Below are 16,961 nucleotides of genomic sequence, written 5' to 3'. Positions count from 1 at the left end.
AGCGACAACACAGCCTAAAAGGCAGCGAGATGCAAGTGTGTCCATGAAGCTAATGCACACAAGGGTGGGTGGGATGAAACCATTACATATGTGGATATGAGAGGAGAGCCAGCCATCTGAATTGTGTTCAAACGTGAAGGGATACTCCATTTACAAGCAAGGGAGCAAGGGAGAGAGAATATGAAAATGATTTTAGTAAGAGTTAATTTTTAAATAACTTAGGAGTTAGCTTGAAACTTGATTCAGTAATCTTAGAGTTGGGTAGCATTTTAATATTGCCAAGAAGTTCAGGAAGGAAAAAAATCAAAATATAAGCTGTAAATTAAGATTAGTTTAATCTTTAAGAAAGAAAAACACCCAACTACCAGTGGCTTTAACAAGGCAGAAGTTTATTTTGCTCATGTCAAAGTCAGAAGCAGTGCTCCAGGGAACTGAGGCCTTTCTTCTGAGTGGCCATGTGCTCAGCAGACTACCCCACACTTATCAACCCCAGGGATTCATCTGATATGTTTATCTATTTTTCCATCCACCCACTCATCAATTCTTTTAATCCCTCCATCAATTTAAGAGCTGGCTTGGCCACTTAGAAGGCTGACATTTAATATACCAGGGCACATTCTCCAAAAGTTCACCGGGCACAGGGGCTTAACCAATCCTCTGCAGCACACCACTGTGCCAAACAGGATGCTGCCAAGTAGACACATGAGACTATGTGGGTAGCTTGTGTCTGAAGAGGAGATGAGACAGCAGAGGGGGTCAGAAGCTGGCTGAGTGGACACGAAAATAGAGGACGGAGAGAAGGAGCGTGCTGTCTCATTAGGGGGAGAGCAACTAGGAGTGTATAGCAAGGTGTATATAAATTCTTGTATGAGAAACTGACTTGATTTGTAAAATTTCACTTAAAGCACAATAAAAATTAAAAAAAAAAACAAACAGGATGCTGCCAAATTCTGAAAGTGATGAAAGTATAACTGAGTCTTATATATGTGTAAGATAAAAATGAAATAGTCAAATTTATCCTTAAAATTCTTTAACTTTCAGGACCTGGGCCCTTGAAAGATCACAGGCTAAAAATGAACTTCTTTAACAACTCTGCATTTGGGTAGTGGCACCCTTTTCTTCAGAATAGTGTAAGCCAATATCTAGACTGGGATCAGGAAAAAAAGGAGCACAAGGTGGTGGTTATGGATTAAAATTGTGTCCCCCCAAAAATATGTGTTGTAAATTCTAACCCCTATACCTGTGATTGGAGCCCTGGTAGCGAAATGGTTAAGAGTTAGGTTGCTAACTGAGAGGTCGACAGTTCGAATCCACCGGGCACTCCAAGGGAAGATGTGGCAGTTTGCTTCTGTCAAGATTACAGCCTTGGAAACCCTATGAGGCAGCTCTACTCTGTCCTATAGAGTTGCTATGAGTAGAAATCAACCTGACAGCAATGGGTTTTGGGTTTAGTTTGGGTTTTCTTGGGTATCACACAAGCAGCATTGACATGGAAGATACACAAAATGCATGCATTTTTGTATATGCTACTATGGCAGATAGATGGCTGTGACAAGACTTTCTGTCCACTGATTGCTCTCTCAAAGTCATATGTGGGAGGCAGCCTGCAAGTGCCGTTCATGGTTTCCTTGTGGAAACTATTTATGTGTGATCATCAGAGCTTTAGTGTGTGACATGGGCTTTGAGAATTAAATAAAAATTGTTCGCTTTTTAAATTTAATTCAAAAAAGTTATTTAACCCATCATTAATTATGTCAATTGCTAAAAAGAAAAAAAAAAAAGTTGACAATATCCAAGCTATTTTTTGTATCGAGCAAAAGTTAAAAGTTAAATTCACTAAAAATAATTTTTAAGAAATTATTTTTTCAATTGTTTTACTTTTGCTGAAAAATAAGTTTTAAATGATTTTAAAGATGTTTGGATTATTACTGCTACTATTATGTATTTATGTAAACTGCTAATTGGTATATCTAATTTGATATATTATAATTCACATAAGTAAATAAATAGCATTAAAAGTTATGCAGCAAATAGTTACAAAGTTAAATGTTAAGTTTTTTAAATTGTTTAACTTAAATTTTTATTCAGTCATTCTTAAGCCTGAAATGAATGAAAAGAATAAGTTTTATACTTTGTCTTTTATGTATATAGCACAGATATAAATATAGTACATAAAGAGATACATAGAGTATCTGTGGTATTACAATTTCATGGAGGGGTAATTACGAAAAAAAAGTCTAAAAATCCTCTTTAGAGAAGAGATAATTAAGAAAATAAAAAAGGCCGAGGAAGACTGTTACAGCAAACCTATCAGAAGGAAAAGTAAGCCAAGTCATTGAACGTGGGACCTGCTGTAGAGCACGCCAATCTGCTGTGAGTACTGAAATGTCAAGTATGGACCAAAACGCACAAAAAGAGGGTGCTGAGTGGAGAACTTCACCTTGAGCCCCTTAGAGAGAGTGAGGCAAGCGCAGTAAACACGCTCAGAAACACTGCAGGACTAAGTGAACAGTATGGAGGTTTTATAAACATGTTGAGTCTTTAATAAAGACTCAAAAGTCAAATAAGCTAACAAAAATGATAGTATTTAAAAACTTGGCCTCCACCAAAAAGTAGAGAACCAGTGTTTTTTACACTGAGTAATAAGATCAAGAAGCTTAAACACTTCCAAACTTTAGTGCAACGACGCCCCTGCTGAGGGGAGCTCAATGTGGACGCGCCACACACACCCTTCTTTATTCTGGTCCAGAAAGTTCCGTATAAATCAAATCATAAGCTGAACAGCCTTATTTCAACAAGTTGTCCAATATACATTTTTCTCATACATTTCCAAGCTCGTATTACACTAAAAACCAGTGTGAAGACCAGGGAAACATCACAATTTCACCCATATTTTGTAGCATCTGAAACCTTTCACAGGTGTCCTTAAAGAGGAAAAAGGTCATGACCTCCAGGTCAAGTCAATGATCGTTTAGGTGTTACTGTAACAGAAGGTGCCTAAATAACCCTTATTTGTACATATGGTGGAGGATTAAATGTGCGGATTACTCGCAAGGTTATTTTTCATTGCACAAAATGAATTCTGAGCAGCATGAAAGCTAGAATTGTCAAAACTAAACGGTCTAAAAAGTCTATCTCTTCATCAGAGGTCTTGTCTGAAGTTAAACTGAAGTTTTCTATAGAACTGTGAATAATCAAAACTGAAATAGGTAATAAAGAAGGTAAAAAAAAAAACCACACTCTCAAGTCATCGCAGCCAATCACATCCAAAGCCCACTACATTCTACAAGAAATTATTTTCGCCACTGATTTGCCCAGCAACCACCGAACTGTTCTAAACACAAAAATGTTGGGAATTTTCCTTGCCCAGAAGTGGTTTTTGAAAAGGATAAATGCATTTTAACATACATAATTTAGTTTGCAATAAACCACAAAAACGAAGGGGAAAAAGCCTGAAAAAAAGTATATACATATGCTAAAATAATCTGATCAAATGCCACCAAAGTATTAAAGCCCTTCTGAAACCTTTAAAATGCCCTGCAGTATGCTAAAAAGTTAAATGTGGTTCTCTTGCTCTTTTTTGTTTTCACTCAACAACTAACCTTATTCTATCATCAGCTCAACATTCTATCTCATCCTATGCTCTTAATTGCAAGGGTGTTCAGCAAATAAAAGATATGTCAGACTAAGTGCCCATGGCTTCCAGCTCTAGCTGCAGAAACACCACGTCTAAGGGTTTCTGCAGAGACCCACACACTGCGGAGCGCTGCTGCCAGCGGAGCAAGCAAGGTTACACTCCAGTGTCAACAGAACTCCTGCGGATCATTGCGGTGGTCAATGAAACGAGTTTCTAGGTTTCTCTTACAATGGACAAAAGCCAGGTTTCTCAAAGAAGAATTAAGTTCTTTCCCACTCATCCCTACCACCAAACAAAGCAGCAAAAAAGGAACCTAGTAGTGTTCATTAAAAAGGACAGAAATTAGGTGTAACTTCTAACGTAACTGACATTAGCAGGAATCTGGTGAGCAGACTTAGGTCAGTTATAACTGCAAAACCACCAGGGATTTTTAATTATTAAAAAGTAAACCATATGTCAGAGTAATAGAAGACAACCCAATAATCAAGACTAGCAGGGAATAGTAGTTCTTAATTTGTTTCTACTCTACTGTTTGGTACTTTGAAGACCTTTTCCTAGCAGAAAAAGCTATGTGCAAGACAAGAGCATAAATCTGAGGTGATGAGGTAGCTAAACACACCCCAGCAACCAAATGCCTCTGTACGTACGTGTGTATTGTACGTGTGTGTGCGCGCGTACATAGAGAAAGAGAGAGAGACAGAGAAAGAAGAACTAACACCAGCTTTGCTAAACTTATTCTGACAAGCCACTTTTTTAGGCCTTGATTTATTTAACCATAGAAAAAGGATAATAGTATTTCTCATTAGATTATCAAAAGATTTAGAAATCCCTACAAGAAATGAGAAACTATTATTTATAATGATACTGTCTTTGGCTTCATGGCTCTCACAGAAGGCATCTATGAAACAAGCGCTAGAACCAGGCAGATGTCCAGGACTCCAGGGAGACTGGCGCAGCCGATGGTGGGGATGGGCCAGTGAAAGAAAACATCCTGCCCTTTTCCAGAGGAAACCAGTTAGACACAATGAAATACGTGCTGACCTGGGCCAAGCATGTGGATGAAGCTCTACCAAAGCGTCTCAAATTCATAAATCTTGCGCAGTTCGTAAATGTAAAAACTTTAAACCACTGCAGTATTCTATTTTGAAAGCCAAAGTAGATTGGAAAGGAGACTCAAGAATGAGTCTGTAAATCTTCATACTAAATCAAAACCCATAGTAACAGGTTGGCCTAAAAACTGAACATAAAGATCTTGTACCACATCAAAAGTAGTTATAGCTTATGAATGTATTTCTTAATTAAAAAAAAAAAAAAAACTCTCAAAAACACTCCAAACCAAAACAGCATATGATAAGTACGGAAATTAAGTACAATCATCAGAATATTCTGTTTTGATGTGGAAGCATATGGGATTCAAGTTACAGTATCATACGTTTAGAATTATAAAAATCTGACTTTTTAAAAGGAGATCAACATAAATTAGCTGTATCATAAAAGGTTCCAAGTGGCACAAATCATGAAATTTTCCCAAAACTGAAAGCTATAACTTTTACCTTCCTGGAGTTTCTTAAATCAGTCTTCTCTTTGGCTTGTAACTATGGCCACCATTCAAACTCAAGTCTTCATTTTCACTGCTCTAGGATATACAATAATACCTTCAAACCATTCTTTTTACCACTACTCTTCATGCCATCCACCCTATATATCGCCAGATAAGTCCCTCTAAATTACAGACCTAATCACACCATTGCCTGCTTTAAAAAAAAAAAAAAAGGAAGAAACAGCTTTAATACTCCCCCCTCCCCAACTTAGCTGAAACCCTTGTTCTAGCATTTAGAACTCCATTAGTCCCAAGCTCCTTCTTCACCCTGCAGTCAAACCACACTGGACTCCCTGCTGCTCTATACACATCACATGTTTCCCATCATTTTGACTTTGTTCATATGGTTTGCTTTGCTTCCTCTGTCTCTGCCTATTCCTTCAAAAGCTCATTTCACTTGCCAGAAGCTTACTAATGGTCTTCTAGATGCCCTCAAGAAGGCGCACGATTTCCCTCTTTTGAAACCTAAAGACACTCTTCTTAGCAGCTTAGTTTGAGATGGTTTGGCGTGGTCTTTTCCCCGCTGGTTCCTTTTTTTTTTCCCTTGACAGCAGGGCCTGTGTCCTATTTACCATTATCTTCTTAAAGCCTGCCTCATGACTGGGAATGCAGACTTCTGAGAAATAAATGTCTAAGAAACTTACTGAGACCAGAAAGTCACAATATTGAAGTGTTGGTTTATAGAAATATTGTCAATACAGAAGTTACACAGAGTATCATATCTACAACATACTCTCCCCCAGTGGCCCATTCAGCTCTTTGCAACCTTTCCAGTCAGAAAGCAATCAGACCTCTCACACAGCACAGTCTGTGTTGGGGAACCAATTTTTACCAGTTAACTGCTTATGAAGTAAGATTTCTGAGAAAAGGCTCTGTAGAGAACATAAAGAAATATGTCACAGGAGATTACAGGTTGCTATTAGAGTGGATGGCAAGGTCTTTAGAGCAGAATTCTAGGAAAGTAAACCAGTGAACAAGAAGTAAGGCAACGTGGCCTCGGGGAAAGGACACTGGGAGGCAGGAGCCCTGGGTTCTATATGCGTGGCCCAGCCCACCTCACCTAACTCACCTGGCCCCAGTTCCCTCATTTGTAAAACCAAGGAACTGGACTGGACAAACCCCTAAATCCCCTCCAGTCCTAACACTCTAAAATTCCATAAGCATAACACATGTCTTTGTGGAATATTTCTAATGAGACATGTGGCAGAAAATGCAGGTAACAACTCCTTGCATCACCGAAGTTCTCAAATTTATTAAAAAAAAAAAAAAAAAGACAATCCACAAATCAACCTAGAAAGACTCATACATTTCAGGTTAGTGTATTTTCAAAAAAGGCTTAAAATAAACACGAAACAGTAACAAAAGTTAAACAAAAACAACTTCTGAGGATTAAGAGAAGTAAACCTAAGAGAAAAACAAAAATATTTTCCACTCTGCCTTGGACAAATGTAAGTAACTACAAATAATACTTTGAAAAATGAATGCTCCATTAGAAATTTAAGATGCCAACAATGGTTATAAAAATGAGGCAGACAGTAGGAATCATTGGTAAAATATTTCTTTCAAGCTGTTTCAGGATCTCTTGTGTTAGCACAATGAACTTAGATTCAAGCTATGAGGATTTAAAAAGCAAAAATTTCAGAATTCCTTGGACAATGAGGAACTAACATATTAGGAATATATGTGCCCTTCCTAGTTTTTTTTTTTTTTTTTTTAGATAGACTAACTTAATCAACCGCCCAAGACAAAGATTTTACTGTATTTGGGCTTTTAAAAACCAAACCCGCCAACGTCGATTCTGACTCACAGCGACTGTATAGGACAGAGTAGAACTGCCCCATAGGGTTTCCAAGGAGCAGCTAGTGGATTCGAACTGCTGACCTTTTGGTTTCCAAAACTGCTGACTAGGGTTTCCACTTGGGCTTTTAGGAGGGATGATTCCCACTCTTCTCAGTCTACTTTATGACTAACATATGTAAGAAGCCCCGGTGGTACAGTGATATGGCTGCTAACCAAAAGGCTGGCAGTTCAAATCCACCAGGCGCTCCTTGGAAACCCTACGGGGCGGTTCTGCACTGTCCCCCTCAAGGATTGCTATGGCCTAGAATCAACTTGATGGCAATGGGTTTTTCACATATGTGAGGTCTTTCGGAGTCAGTTCTGAGGTGTTTTTTCTTTTGCCCTAAAGGCTTCAGACAGGCAGCTTTCGAGCAGCCTATGCTCTCTCAGCTTCCAGTTTGGACTTATAGGTTCACCATGGTGCTGGTGGCTTGCAGGTGCCAGCAACTAGGGGTTACCATGGCTCACTGGAACAAAAATACATGGTGTGGATTTACACGTGCTTTGAAAGGCATTTTCTTAAAATGCTGGAGGGAAAAGGGATTTTTCTGCAAAATACTAACAATTAACTGAAGTTAAGCCTTATCCTCGCCCCTCCAACCAAACCAGGAATCTTTACCAAAAGTACAGCTCAGCCCCTTCTGGGTTCAGTGGATCTGTCCTACCTTCTGATGCTTTGATCACGTAGCCCCCTTTCCTTTCACCAGGAGGCACATTTAGCAGCTGCATGATTCTGTCCAGAAGCCCGTGGATTATCTCAAACCCAGGGCTCTTGTTATAGTGAACAGCACAGAGATGCCTGTAGTTCCTTGCACCTACATCTAGAAAAATAAAAGAATTGGTCACATGCATCATTGCTTTAGAAACTAATTTATGCCAATACAAATTTCAGCAAAGTCAACAAAAAAAGAAAGCTGATTAATAAACATACAGAGAAACATTTAGCCTCAGAAGTGCAAAATAAGATAAAATAGCCTTTCGCAACCATCAGTTTCTCTAAGATGTTTTTATTTAGGGAGATGCTGGTGCAGTGACTGTAATGCTTGACTGCAGTATAAATTGGTAAAACCCTTTGTAAACAATTTAGGACTATCTATACCAGAGCCTTAAAACTTCATACTCTTTTACTCGGTAATACTATCCAAAGGACATAACCCTAAATACAAAAAAGGCTTTAGGTAGAAAGGCATTTGCTGCAACATTATTTCCAATAGTGAAATTCAGAAACAACTAAATAGGGGCGTGGTTACATAAAATACGTGCTAAGTACTAGTAATACTACATTTCTGAATCTGCGTGATGGCTGCACTGGTGTCTACTTTATTATCACTGTTTGAACTCTATATGGTTGATACATACATTCCCTACAATTAAAACATGAAAACGAAGCAGAACACAACAGTTTATGAAAAGTACCATCACAACTATATATGACTATAACCATAAGCCAAAACATTCCATGCACAGGAAAAAAGACTGAAAAGAAATATATCTATATGTTAACAGAGGTCACTATGAGTCAGAATCGACTCACTAGCACACAATAACATCATGTTTGAGTGAGGATAATTTTTTTCCAAGTTTTATCTGTTTTCCAATTTTTCCTTGATTATATGTATTATTCTATTCTGAAAATTAAAACAAATTCTAAGAACTTGATATTTGCAACAGCCCAAGTGTCCTCTCATGGGCAAGCGGATAAATAAACTATGGTACATCCATACAATGGAATACTACTCAGCAGTAAAAGGGAGCAAACTATTGACAGACTTGACAACTTGGATAAGTCTCAAAGGCATTATGCTGACCGAAAGATGCCAATTTCAAGAGATTACATACAGTGGGATTCAATTAAATGATATTCTGGAAAAGACAAAACTATACTGACAGGAACAGCTCAGTTGTCTGGGGTTAGGTGCGAGGAGAGAAGGTGCTACAATGGTGCGATTTGAGGGGATTCTGGGGTGATGGAAACATTATGTGTCCCGACTATGGTGATGGTTACATGAATCTAAACCTTCGTGAAATGCATCTTAAAAAAAAAAATTGCACAGCATATCAAGGTAGACTCAAATCCAGTGGTGTCATTTAACTTTATAATAGGTATATATACTTGGGGCCCTTTAATACTTCTTCATTGCTCCAAGATAAACACTGAATGGATGTTGACCTCGTTTTGCTTTTCAAATTAAGGGAAAGAACAAGCTAATACCTATCTGAGGAAACAGCTGAAAATAAAAAATTGCTTCATATTAGCATATTTTGACCAAAAACTCTCCCCCAGATTGGTTCCCACAGATAATTGTTACTAGCCATAGCGGACACAAAACAGATACACCCAGCCCTTCCAGATATCTAAATTATAAAGGGTCCCTGGGTAATGTAAGCTGTTAAGCACTCTGCTATTACCTAAAAAGTTGGCAGTTCAAGCCCACTCAGAGGTGCCTTGGAACACAGGCTTGGAGATCTGCTTTTAAAAGCTCACCATCTGGAAAATCCTATGGAGCAGTTCTATTCTGCACACTGGGGTTTCCATGAGTCGGAATCAACCCAATGGCAACTAACAACAACTGAATATACTCTGTGCCAGGTACTTAATACCTATCTATCTATCTATAATGTTTTAATTCCCAAACAATCATACAAACCCACCGACCAAACCCACTACCGTCGAGTCGACTCTGACTCATTGCGACCCTATAGGACAGAGTAGAACTGCCCCATAGAGTTTCCAAGGAGCACCTGGTGGATTTGAACTGCTGACCTCTTGGTTAGCAGCCTTAGCACTTAACCACTACGCCACCAGGGTTTCCAACAATCATACAAGGTAGGTATTATTATCACTATAAAACAGTTAAGGAAAAAAATGCTCAGAAAGATTAAGTAACTTGTCCAAAGCCAAACTAACTGGCTAAAACTAACCATAATTAATAACCAGGATTTAACCAGCATTGACTCTAAAACCCATGCCCTTCACTATACTGTGCACCTTAAAGGATTTAGGTGGAAATAAACAAATTAGGGCAAACTTATGTATGGATGTATACCTACTTTACATAGTCAAAGATGTGCATCTGTGAAATGACTTTGATACAATAAACCAGTGTTTTAATTTTTTTTTAAAGTTCCCATGCATTTATCCTTGATAATTATAAATTCTATGTAATCAACTGGAATAAATTATTTTAGAAGTCAATAAACTAAATTATATTAGAAGTCAGTCATCAACAGTATTGTAACTCATGGGAAGTATATTCTGAGTTAAATTCCTAACGGAACCAATGTGGAGAAATAACCATTCTTGCCATTTAATATTTCTGGGTACCTACTGTGTTCAAGGCACTCCAATCCAGGTATCCATAGAGAGTAGAGATTAAAGCCTGTACAGAGCTTGCTCTGACTAAGGCCTCAATAATTATTTTCTAAGTAAATGAATAAAGCCTGGTAAGGGAGGGAAGGCACACACAAATAATCATCAAGGCCAGGACCAGCCGAGGGACCGCATTCTAAGTCAGCTCAAGAGCCAGCTGATGTGGAAAACGTATCATACGGCTGTCGCTCTCCATCCCCTCTGTTTTCAAGGAAAAGAACTTTGGTCTCTAAAAGCTTATAATCAAAGGTGTAAGAATAAAAGATCAATATTAAAACCTGGTGGGCATGAAACCAAACTAAACTAACCACATGCATAAACTAAAATGGGGCCTGATTCATCTGTGGATGCCCGCGCCCTCCCTCTCTAGCTTGCTCTCGTGCTTTTTCTGTCTCTCCCTGAAGGGGAAAAAAATGAAATGAAACAGAACCAAATTATCCCTTTCATACTGCTGGCTTGCTTCTGGGTATCTCTGCCATGTGGTACCCATTTGTTGGTGTCACATGCTTCCACTTGAATACACAGACACGTATTGAAACGACTTTGTAGTTCCATTTTTGCTGTGAGGGACTTAGCCCAATAGTAATGCCACCCTTCAGAGCTGGGCAAAAGAACTGCAAGTTTATTTTGGTAACCTCTGCTTGGGAGTGCTTTTTTCCTGATCTCCAAATTATGTAAAACTTGCCTTTCTGATAAGAGTGCAACATCTGGATTAAAGTCTTAGAATTTTAAAAAACAAATTAAGTGATATTTGGTGGTCAGAATAGTGAAATTACAATAAAAAATACAGGGCCTTAAAAAAATATATATTTGATTTCATTCCATAGAAGTCTCACGATGTTTAACAGCACACACATGCAATAATGAACTGTATGTTTTTAGAATTAATTTTGCAATGTTTTTAAGAGAGGCCACTGACTTTTAGGACTATATATTAAACACACCATAAGAATTAGATTAAACTCATTAATCAGGTCCCCCCTCTCGGCCCCACCGACTGGCTGGTTTTCACATCTCCCATGGGCTACCATTCCATCTAGACTTTTTTCCTCACATCTTGCTAAGATGTTCCCGCTACCGTAGATGAATTGAATGAAAAGAGAAAATAACCACATACTCCGTTCCACCCATTCCTCCTACAAGAAACTGCTAGGTATAGTAAAATTCCCATTTCCTGATATCTTGCACCGAGAGGCCATATTACATCACAGGAAGTTCACTGACTGCACGCCACAAAATAAGAACGATTTAAATTTCATGCCAAAACTAGAGTTTGTTGGAAATGCCTCAGTTCTTTATAACTTAGTTAACAGACCTCTTGTGTCATACCATCAAACAATTCTGCTTTTTAAATGGGCCTGCCAAGTATGTCAGGCTAAATTATACATGTATTTCACAGACTTCAAAGTACTGCCTGAAGAGGCTGATCTAAACCACCCAAAGGAGGGGCAGCTGGCCACGACTCTATAAACTGAAAGAACATGCCAAATGATTTTTCAAAGAAGAGAAAAGGAAAAGAATGTATGTGATGTCCCCTGGTAGGTGACTACTGCACATAACGCAGATGTTTAGAACAGGCTCCTGCTCAGTGGAGATCCTCTTTCACCAAGGTACCAGCGAGGAAAAGCAAACGAGGGGTGCTAGGTTATGTTATCATATATGGGACAGACTGGAAAACAGCAGAGCCTTCGAGAGAACCTTTCCGTCCTTGTTCTCATCCGTATCCACGAGGCCCAAATAAAGATACTGGGAGAAGGGGGTTCTGGGAGACCAATAAGGTTTCCCGGCTAATCAGGGGCTGATCCTAAGCTTGAGATTAATACTGTGGCCAAGCTCAGAAAATAAAGATAAATCACCCTGATGTTTAAGTCTATTCCATCCAACAAATTCACTTTAACATTAGTACCTGAAAGACCCAAAAGGTGGTATTGCAGATATTACATATCCCTAGAGAATTTCAAGGTCGGCCTAAAGGATTACAAGAGCTGAAAGCATCCTCCGAAGATGTAACACCTTGAAAAATGATACCTAATAGTGGGAAATGGGAACTTTCATACACTCTTGGGAGGACTGTGAACTTTGAAACAATCCTTCTTTTGAAAGAGAATTTGACAAGGTATCAAACATGGACTGACCCATTTTTATTTCTAAAGTACGTATCTGCACAAAAGTACCTGGATGTTCACTGCAACACATTTTTAGTAAAAGCCTGCTAACAATCGAAATATTTATCACTACAGTCTAAGTCAATAAATTATAGTGCATCCCTATGCCAGAACATCATGTAGCCCTTAAGAAGAATGAGGCGGATGGATGTCCACAGTATGCATTCATAGGACAAAGCAAGGTGTCACAACAGAACAAGTTTTATCTTGTTTTTGTAGATGCTACAAGTATCCATAGCTATGGCTCTATAAAGAAATGTAAAACATATGGTTGAATATGCATAGGAAATGCCTAGTATTAGGGAGAAGTGCGATACTTATATATATATATATATATTTTTTTTTTTCCAAATGGCTGATTTTTTGGAAGTAGATTGTCAGGCCTTTCTTCTGAGGCACCTCTGGGTAGACTCAAACCTCCAATCTTTTGGTTAGCAGTTCGCATGTTAACTGCACCACCCAGGGACTCCAGATACTTTTTTTTTTTTTTTATGGCTTTAACAAAGAGAAATTTATTCTCTCACAGTCTAGGAGGCTAGGAGTCCAAATTCAGGGTTTCAGCTCCAGGGGAAGGACTTTTTAATAAAAAGAATAAAATTACACTTAAGTTAAAAGTATGTATTCTTGAAAGCTATTAAAGATACTATAAACATACTTTCAATTCAAAAAATAAACATAGTAAAACTTAAGAACAATCTTTCTTGTAACATTTTTATATTACAGCCCTAAAGTATAGGGTCTTTCTTTTTTAGATAATGCTGAAAAACCACGAAACAAATGCGAGGAGAAAACTATGACCTTTGCAATGCACAAATGAAAAGTTGTGTCCTCATAGGTTGGTTTTTATTTCATTAACGTAAACCTGGAATGGATTTTTATCTATTAAAAAATATCATATTCAATGCATGGCAAAGCACATTATATTCACGTTAGCCGATCTTAACTATGTGGAACTAAACAAACTAAAATAACTTTCTATATTAAAAATGATGTATCTGTACAGCGAAGATGCCATCACATATGCGAATGATGCTGCTTCAAATATTGTAATGTTAATCCTCCTTACACCCATACTTTTTGAATTATTAATTGGAAGTTCTACATGCCAAAAATATGAAATAGTAAAATTAAGTTAATCCAGACTGGTGACATAAGCTCCCTTCAGAAAACCACATTCCACATGTGGATGCTTCCATTATTTGATGGCTGTTGAATAAATGGACAATTTCTAAGAGCTGAGAAAATACAGCACAAGCCTGTAATCAGAAGTTTTTACCAAGCTCTTTATCAAGAAAGAGTTTCACGAGAAAACTATAAAGATCTGCCTCCATATTTTAGTAGCTTACAATATAAGACAGATCCACGAACACTAGAGTACATACATATATGGTACAAACTGGCAGCAGATTGAAAGAATAAACCAAATCACAACAGCACAGTGAACTAGTTTATGGTCTATGGCAGCCATGGCAGTCCAGAGAGGAGAAAGGAACAGGAATCGTATATATTGAAAGTAAAGTTAAAAAAAAAAAAAAAAAAAAGTGGATTTCCACATTCAAACTAGGTGGGGTGAAGAAAAGTAGGTGATTCTCTGATTTAGACAAGCTTCATAGAGAATATGAAATTTCAGAAACTATTTAAACAGTACTTTGGGGGGCTAGGGAAATGCAGTTTGTACCAGGATTGCAGCAATGCCTTGGAGGAAGGCGGGTGGCGTGAGCAAGAAAGGCAGGCTTGGAGCGATGTGCTTGGGAGGAAATCCAGGTAACTGGAGCTCTCTGAGTGGTCAAGGGCTGTTAACCTACTCCATCTACTATAATAGTTATTAACATCCAAAAAATTTTAAATGCAGTAGTTGAAACTAAGGTGCAAGGCAATTTGATTATCAGTGTTCTTCATAGATATATGTCCAAATGGTAATTGTGTCATGTTAAATCTAAATCACCTGATGTACTTTACAAGGCCAAACTAGGTCTTCCTCTCTTAGACTCTTGATCCTTTTAAAGGTAAACAGACTCAACCTCGTGATGTGTTTCCTCCTGTCCTTTCTGTGAGATTTTAGACATACCAGCAGCTTCAGTGACCATCAAGGAATAAAGTGTGATTACAGGATTCAATCTGCATTTAATAAAAACCTGGAATATATGACTTCGCGAAATATAGTTGTTTTTCTGGGCACAAAGATTAGCAATCCATAATTAGGTCCTTCGTCCCCCTGAAGTAATGTGTTTACCATTTTGTCTATAGTTTAGTTATTCCGGACATCGAAGAGAATAAACAAAAATATTAACAACCAAAACCCACCAATAACTCACCCAGATGCCCCCTAGGAGTAATTTCAGTGCTGGCTCTACGGACTTCCCTGCTACAAAGCTGAAAAAAGTATCCCAAGGCAGTCTGCATTCAACTTCTCATTCCAAACACACATGCCACTCTGCCCAACAAAAGGCATCAATCAGCTTCGACTCTTGAGTCGTGACTAATTTTTTAAAATGTTGCAGCCACTTTGGATCTGGAGGTTCAATAAATGCAGTGGCTGGCGCAGCCTCAAAGAACCTGAACGTGTCTGATTTAGAGAGGAAGTGTTAGCACTTGAGAAGTGTGCTTGGCTGAGTCTCTAGGCTGGCAGCCTGACAGCCTTACACCACATAGACCATCAGTCAAAGAAGTCCTCACTGGCATAATAAACTGTCCCATTAGGTCAAGCATGAGAACAGGGGCTGACAGTCCATCTACTCTGAGAGGGAGGCAGTCAGATAAAATGTGTGGGAGGCATATTGAAATCCAGCGTGGATTCCATTTTCATTTCCACTGTGGAAGATATACTTACCTACACAAAACTGATGTGAGCCTGGGAGTGTTGGGTTTTTTCTTAATATTATTCAACATGTATGTAAGTGGCAGATGTTGCTCATTCCTCTGTGCTCCTGGGGCACCTTCACGTTCCCTATGAGCACTATCTGTAAGAATCTGCTCACTGCTCTGTCTTTCCTTTAAGACTGGAAACTCTTTCCCCTGTATACCAAGCAGTCCCTAGCAAAGGAAAGGAACTCCAAAAAACTTTTCTATCCATGCACTGAGCTAGACTGCCCACTCTCGCTATCTACCCACCCCTTTTGAACTAGTACTTTGAATATTACTCCCGCTAATGAAGATTTGAGAAGCTTCCAAACTAACTGGAAAACTCTATCATTTGATTTTTGACAGTCTAGATTTTTTCTTCAAAGAAAGTCACCTTATCTGGGAGGATATGGCTAATATAAATCCAACAGAGAGGTGGTTACTGCTTTGAGACAGTAAAAACACTCACGCTCCATTTACTGAAAAGGAACGGGAGATGAATTACTTCAAAAACACCATTCCTGTTTTCTTAATTCCAATGTTAGTACTTTTTGTTTTTCCTATCCTAAAAGAGGGTGCAAAAGAAGAAAAAACCAAGTAAGTCAAAGGTTCAGATAAACAATAGTCCCAAGGACCTTAGCAAAGTGATATTAACCCTTTAATGGCCAGCTAACGTTTTCATGACCAGAATGCTAGCTAGCTGGCCTGCGGGATAGCTGACGTACCGATAACAATAATGAGGATATCAAACAGTACTAACTACGTAGTAAAACTTTTCAAAATGCAATTTCATTTCACCCTTACAACAAATCTAATAGGTGCCATTATTTTCCTCATTGCGAAGATGTGGAAACTGAGCCACAAAGAGGTTAAGTAAATTGCCCAAAGTTAAGCAGCTAGTGAGTGGCAGGCCCTCTGACTCCAGTCTCTCTGGACCCCTGATGCTGTGCTGCCTCGCCTACACAGACCTCCATGTGCGCCAGATGACAAGCTGGGGACCCACACACACATACTTAGGATAATCCGCCAGAAAAGCTTCTTCTGTTATGAAATAAAATCCAGCCCTAAATAATAAAACAAACCCAACCCCACTGCCATGGAGTCGATTCCAACTCACATCGACCTTATAGGACAGGACAGAATTGCCCAATAAGGTTTCCAAGGCTGCGATCTTTATGGAAGTAGACGGCCACATTTTTCTCTGGAGGAGTGGCTGGTGGGTTCAAATGGCCGACCTTTTGATCAGCAGCCAAGCGCTTAACCGTTGCACCACCAGGGCTCTTTGCTAAACATAAAACACCCCAAATAAATTAAAACCAACCTCTGTTTTCAAGACGGTAGACTTACTGTGTACATTTACCTCCCCTCCTTCTTCAAATCCCACTGATATGATAGAGCAGTTTAAAGAAAAAGAATAAATCATTATGGGGCATGGGAACAGGAAAGAATAGTATCAGACAGAATTGAATTGATGGGAAAATAGCAGAATAATTACAACTAAAAACACGT

General features: G+C 38.6%; 1 protein-coding gene across 2 annotated transcripts in view; it reads right to left on the bottom strand.

Moving 5' to 3' along the window:
- Window positions 1-16,961, bottom strand: part of FARSB (phenylalanyl-tRNA synthetase subunit beta) — a 59,939-nt gene that overhangs the window by 9,454 nt on the left and 33,524 nt on the right. Inside the window, exon 16 of one of the 2 annotated variants that reach the window (XM_010601660.3) lies at window positions 7,742-7,897. The exons of the other annotated variant lie outside the window; for it this stretch is intronic. Coding sequence (XP_010599962.1) covers window positions 7,742-7,897 — 156 coding nt within the window. The remainder of the gene's footprint in view (window positions 1-7,741; window positions 7,898-16,961) is intronic. 2 annotated transcript variants of the gene reach the window in all.

This window comes from Loxodonta africana, chromosome 6, assembly GCF_030014295.1.
Source record: "Loxodonta africana isolate mLoxAfr1 chromosome 6, mLoxAfr1.hap2, whole genome shotgun sequence".
NCBI lineage: Eukaryota > Metazoa > Chordata > Mammalia > Proboscidea > Elephantidae > Loxodonta > Loxodonta africana.
The sequence above is the reverse complement of the archived record's forward strand: the minus strand, read 5'-3'. Positions and strand labels throughout refer to the sequence as shown.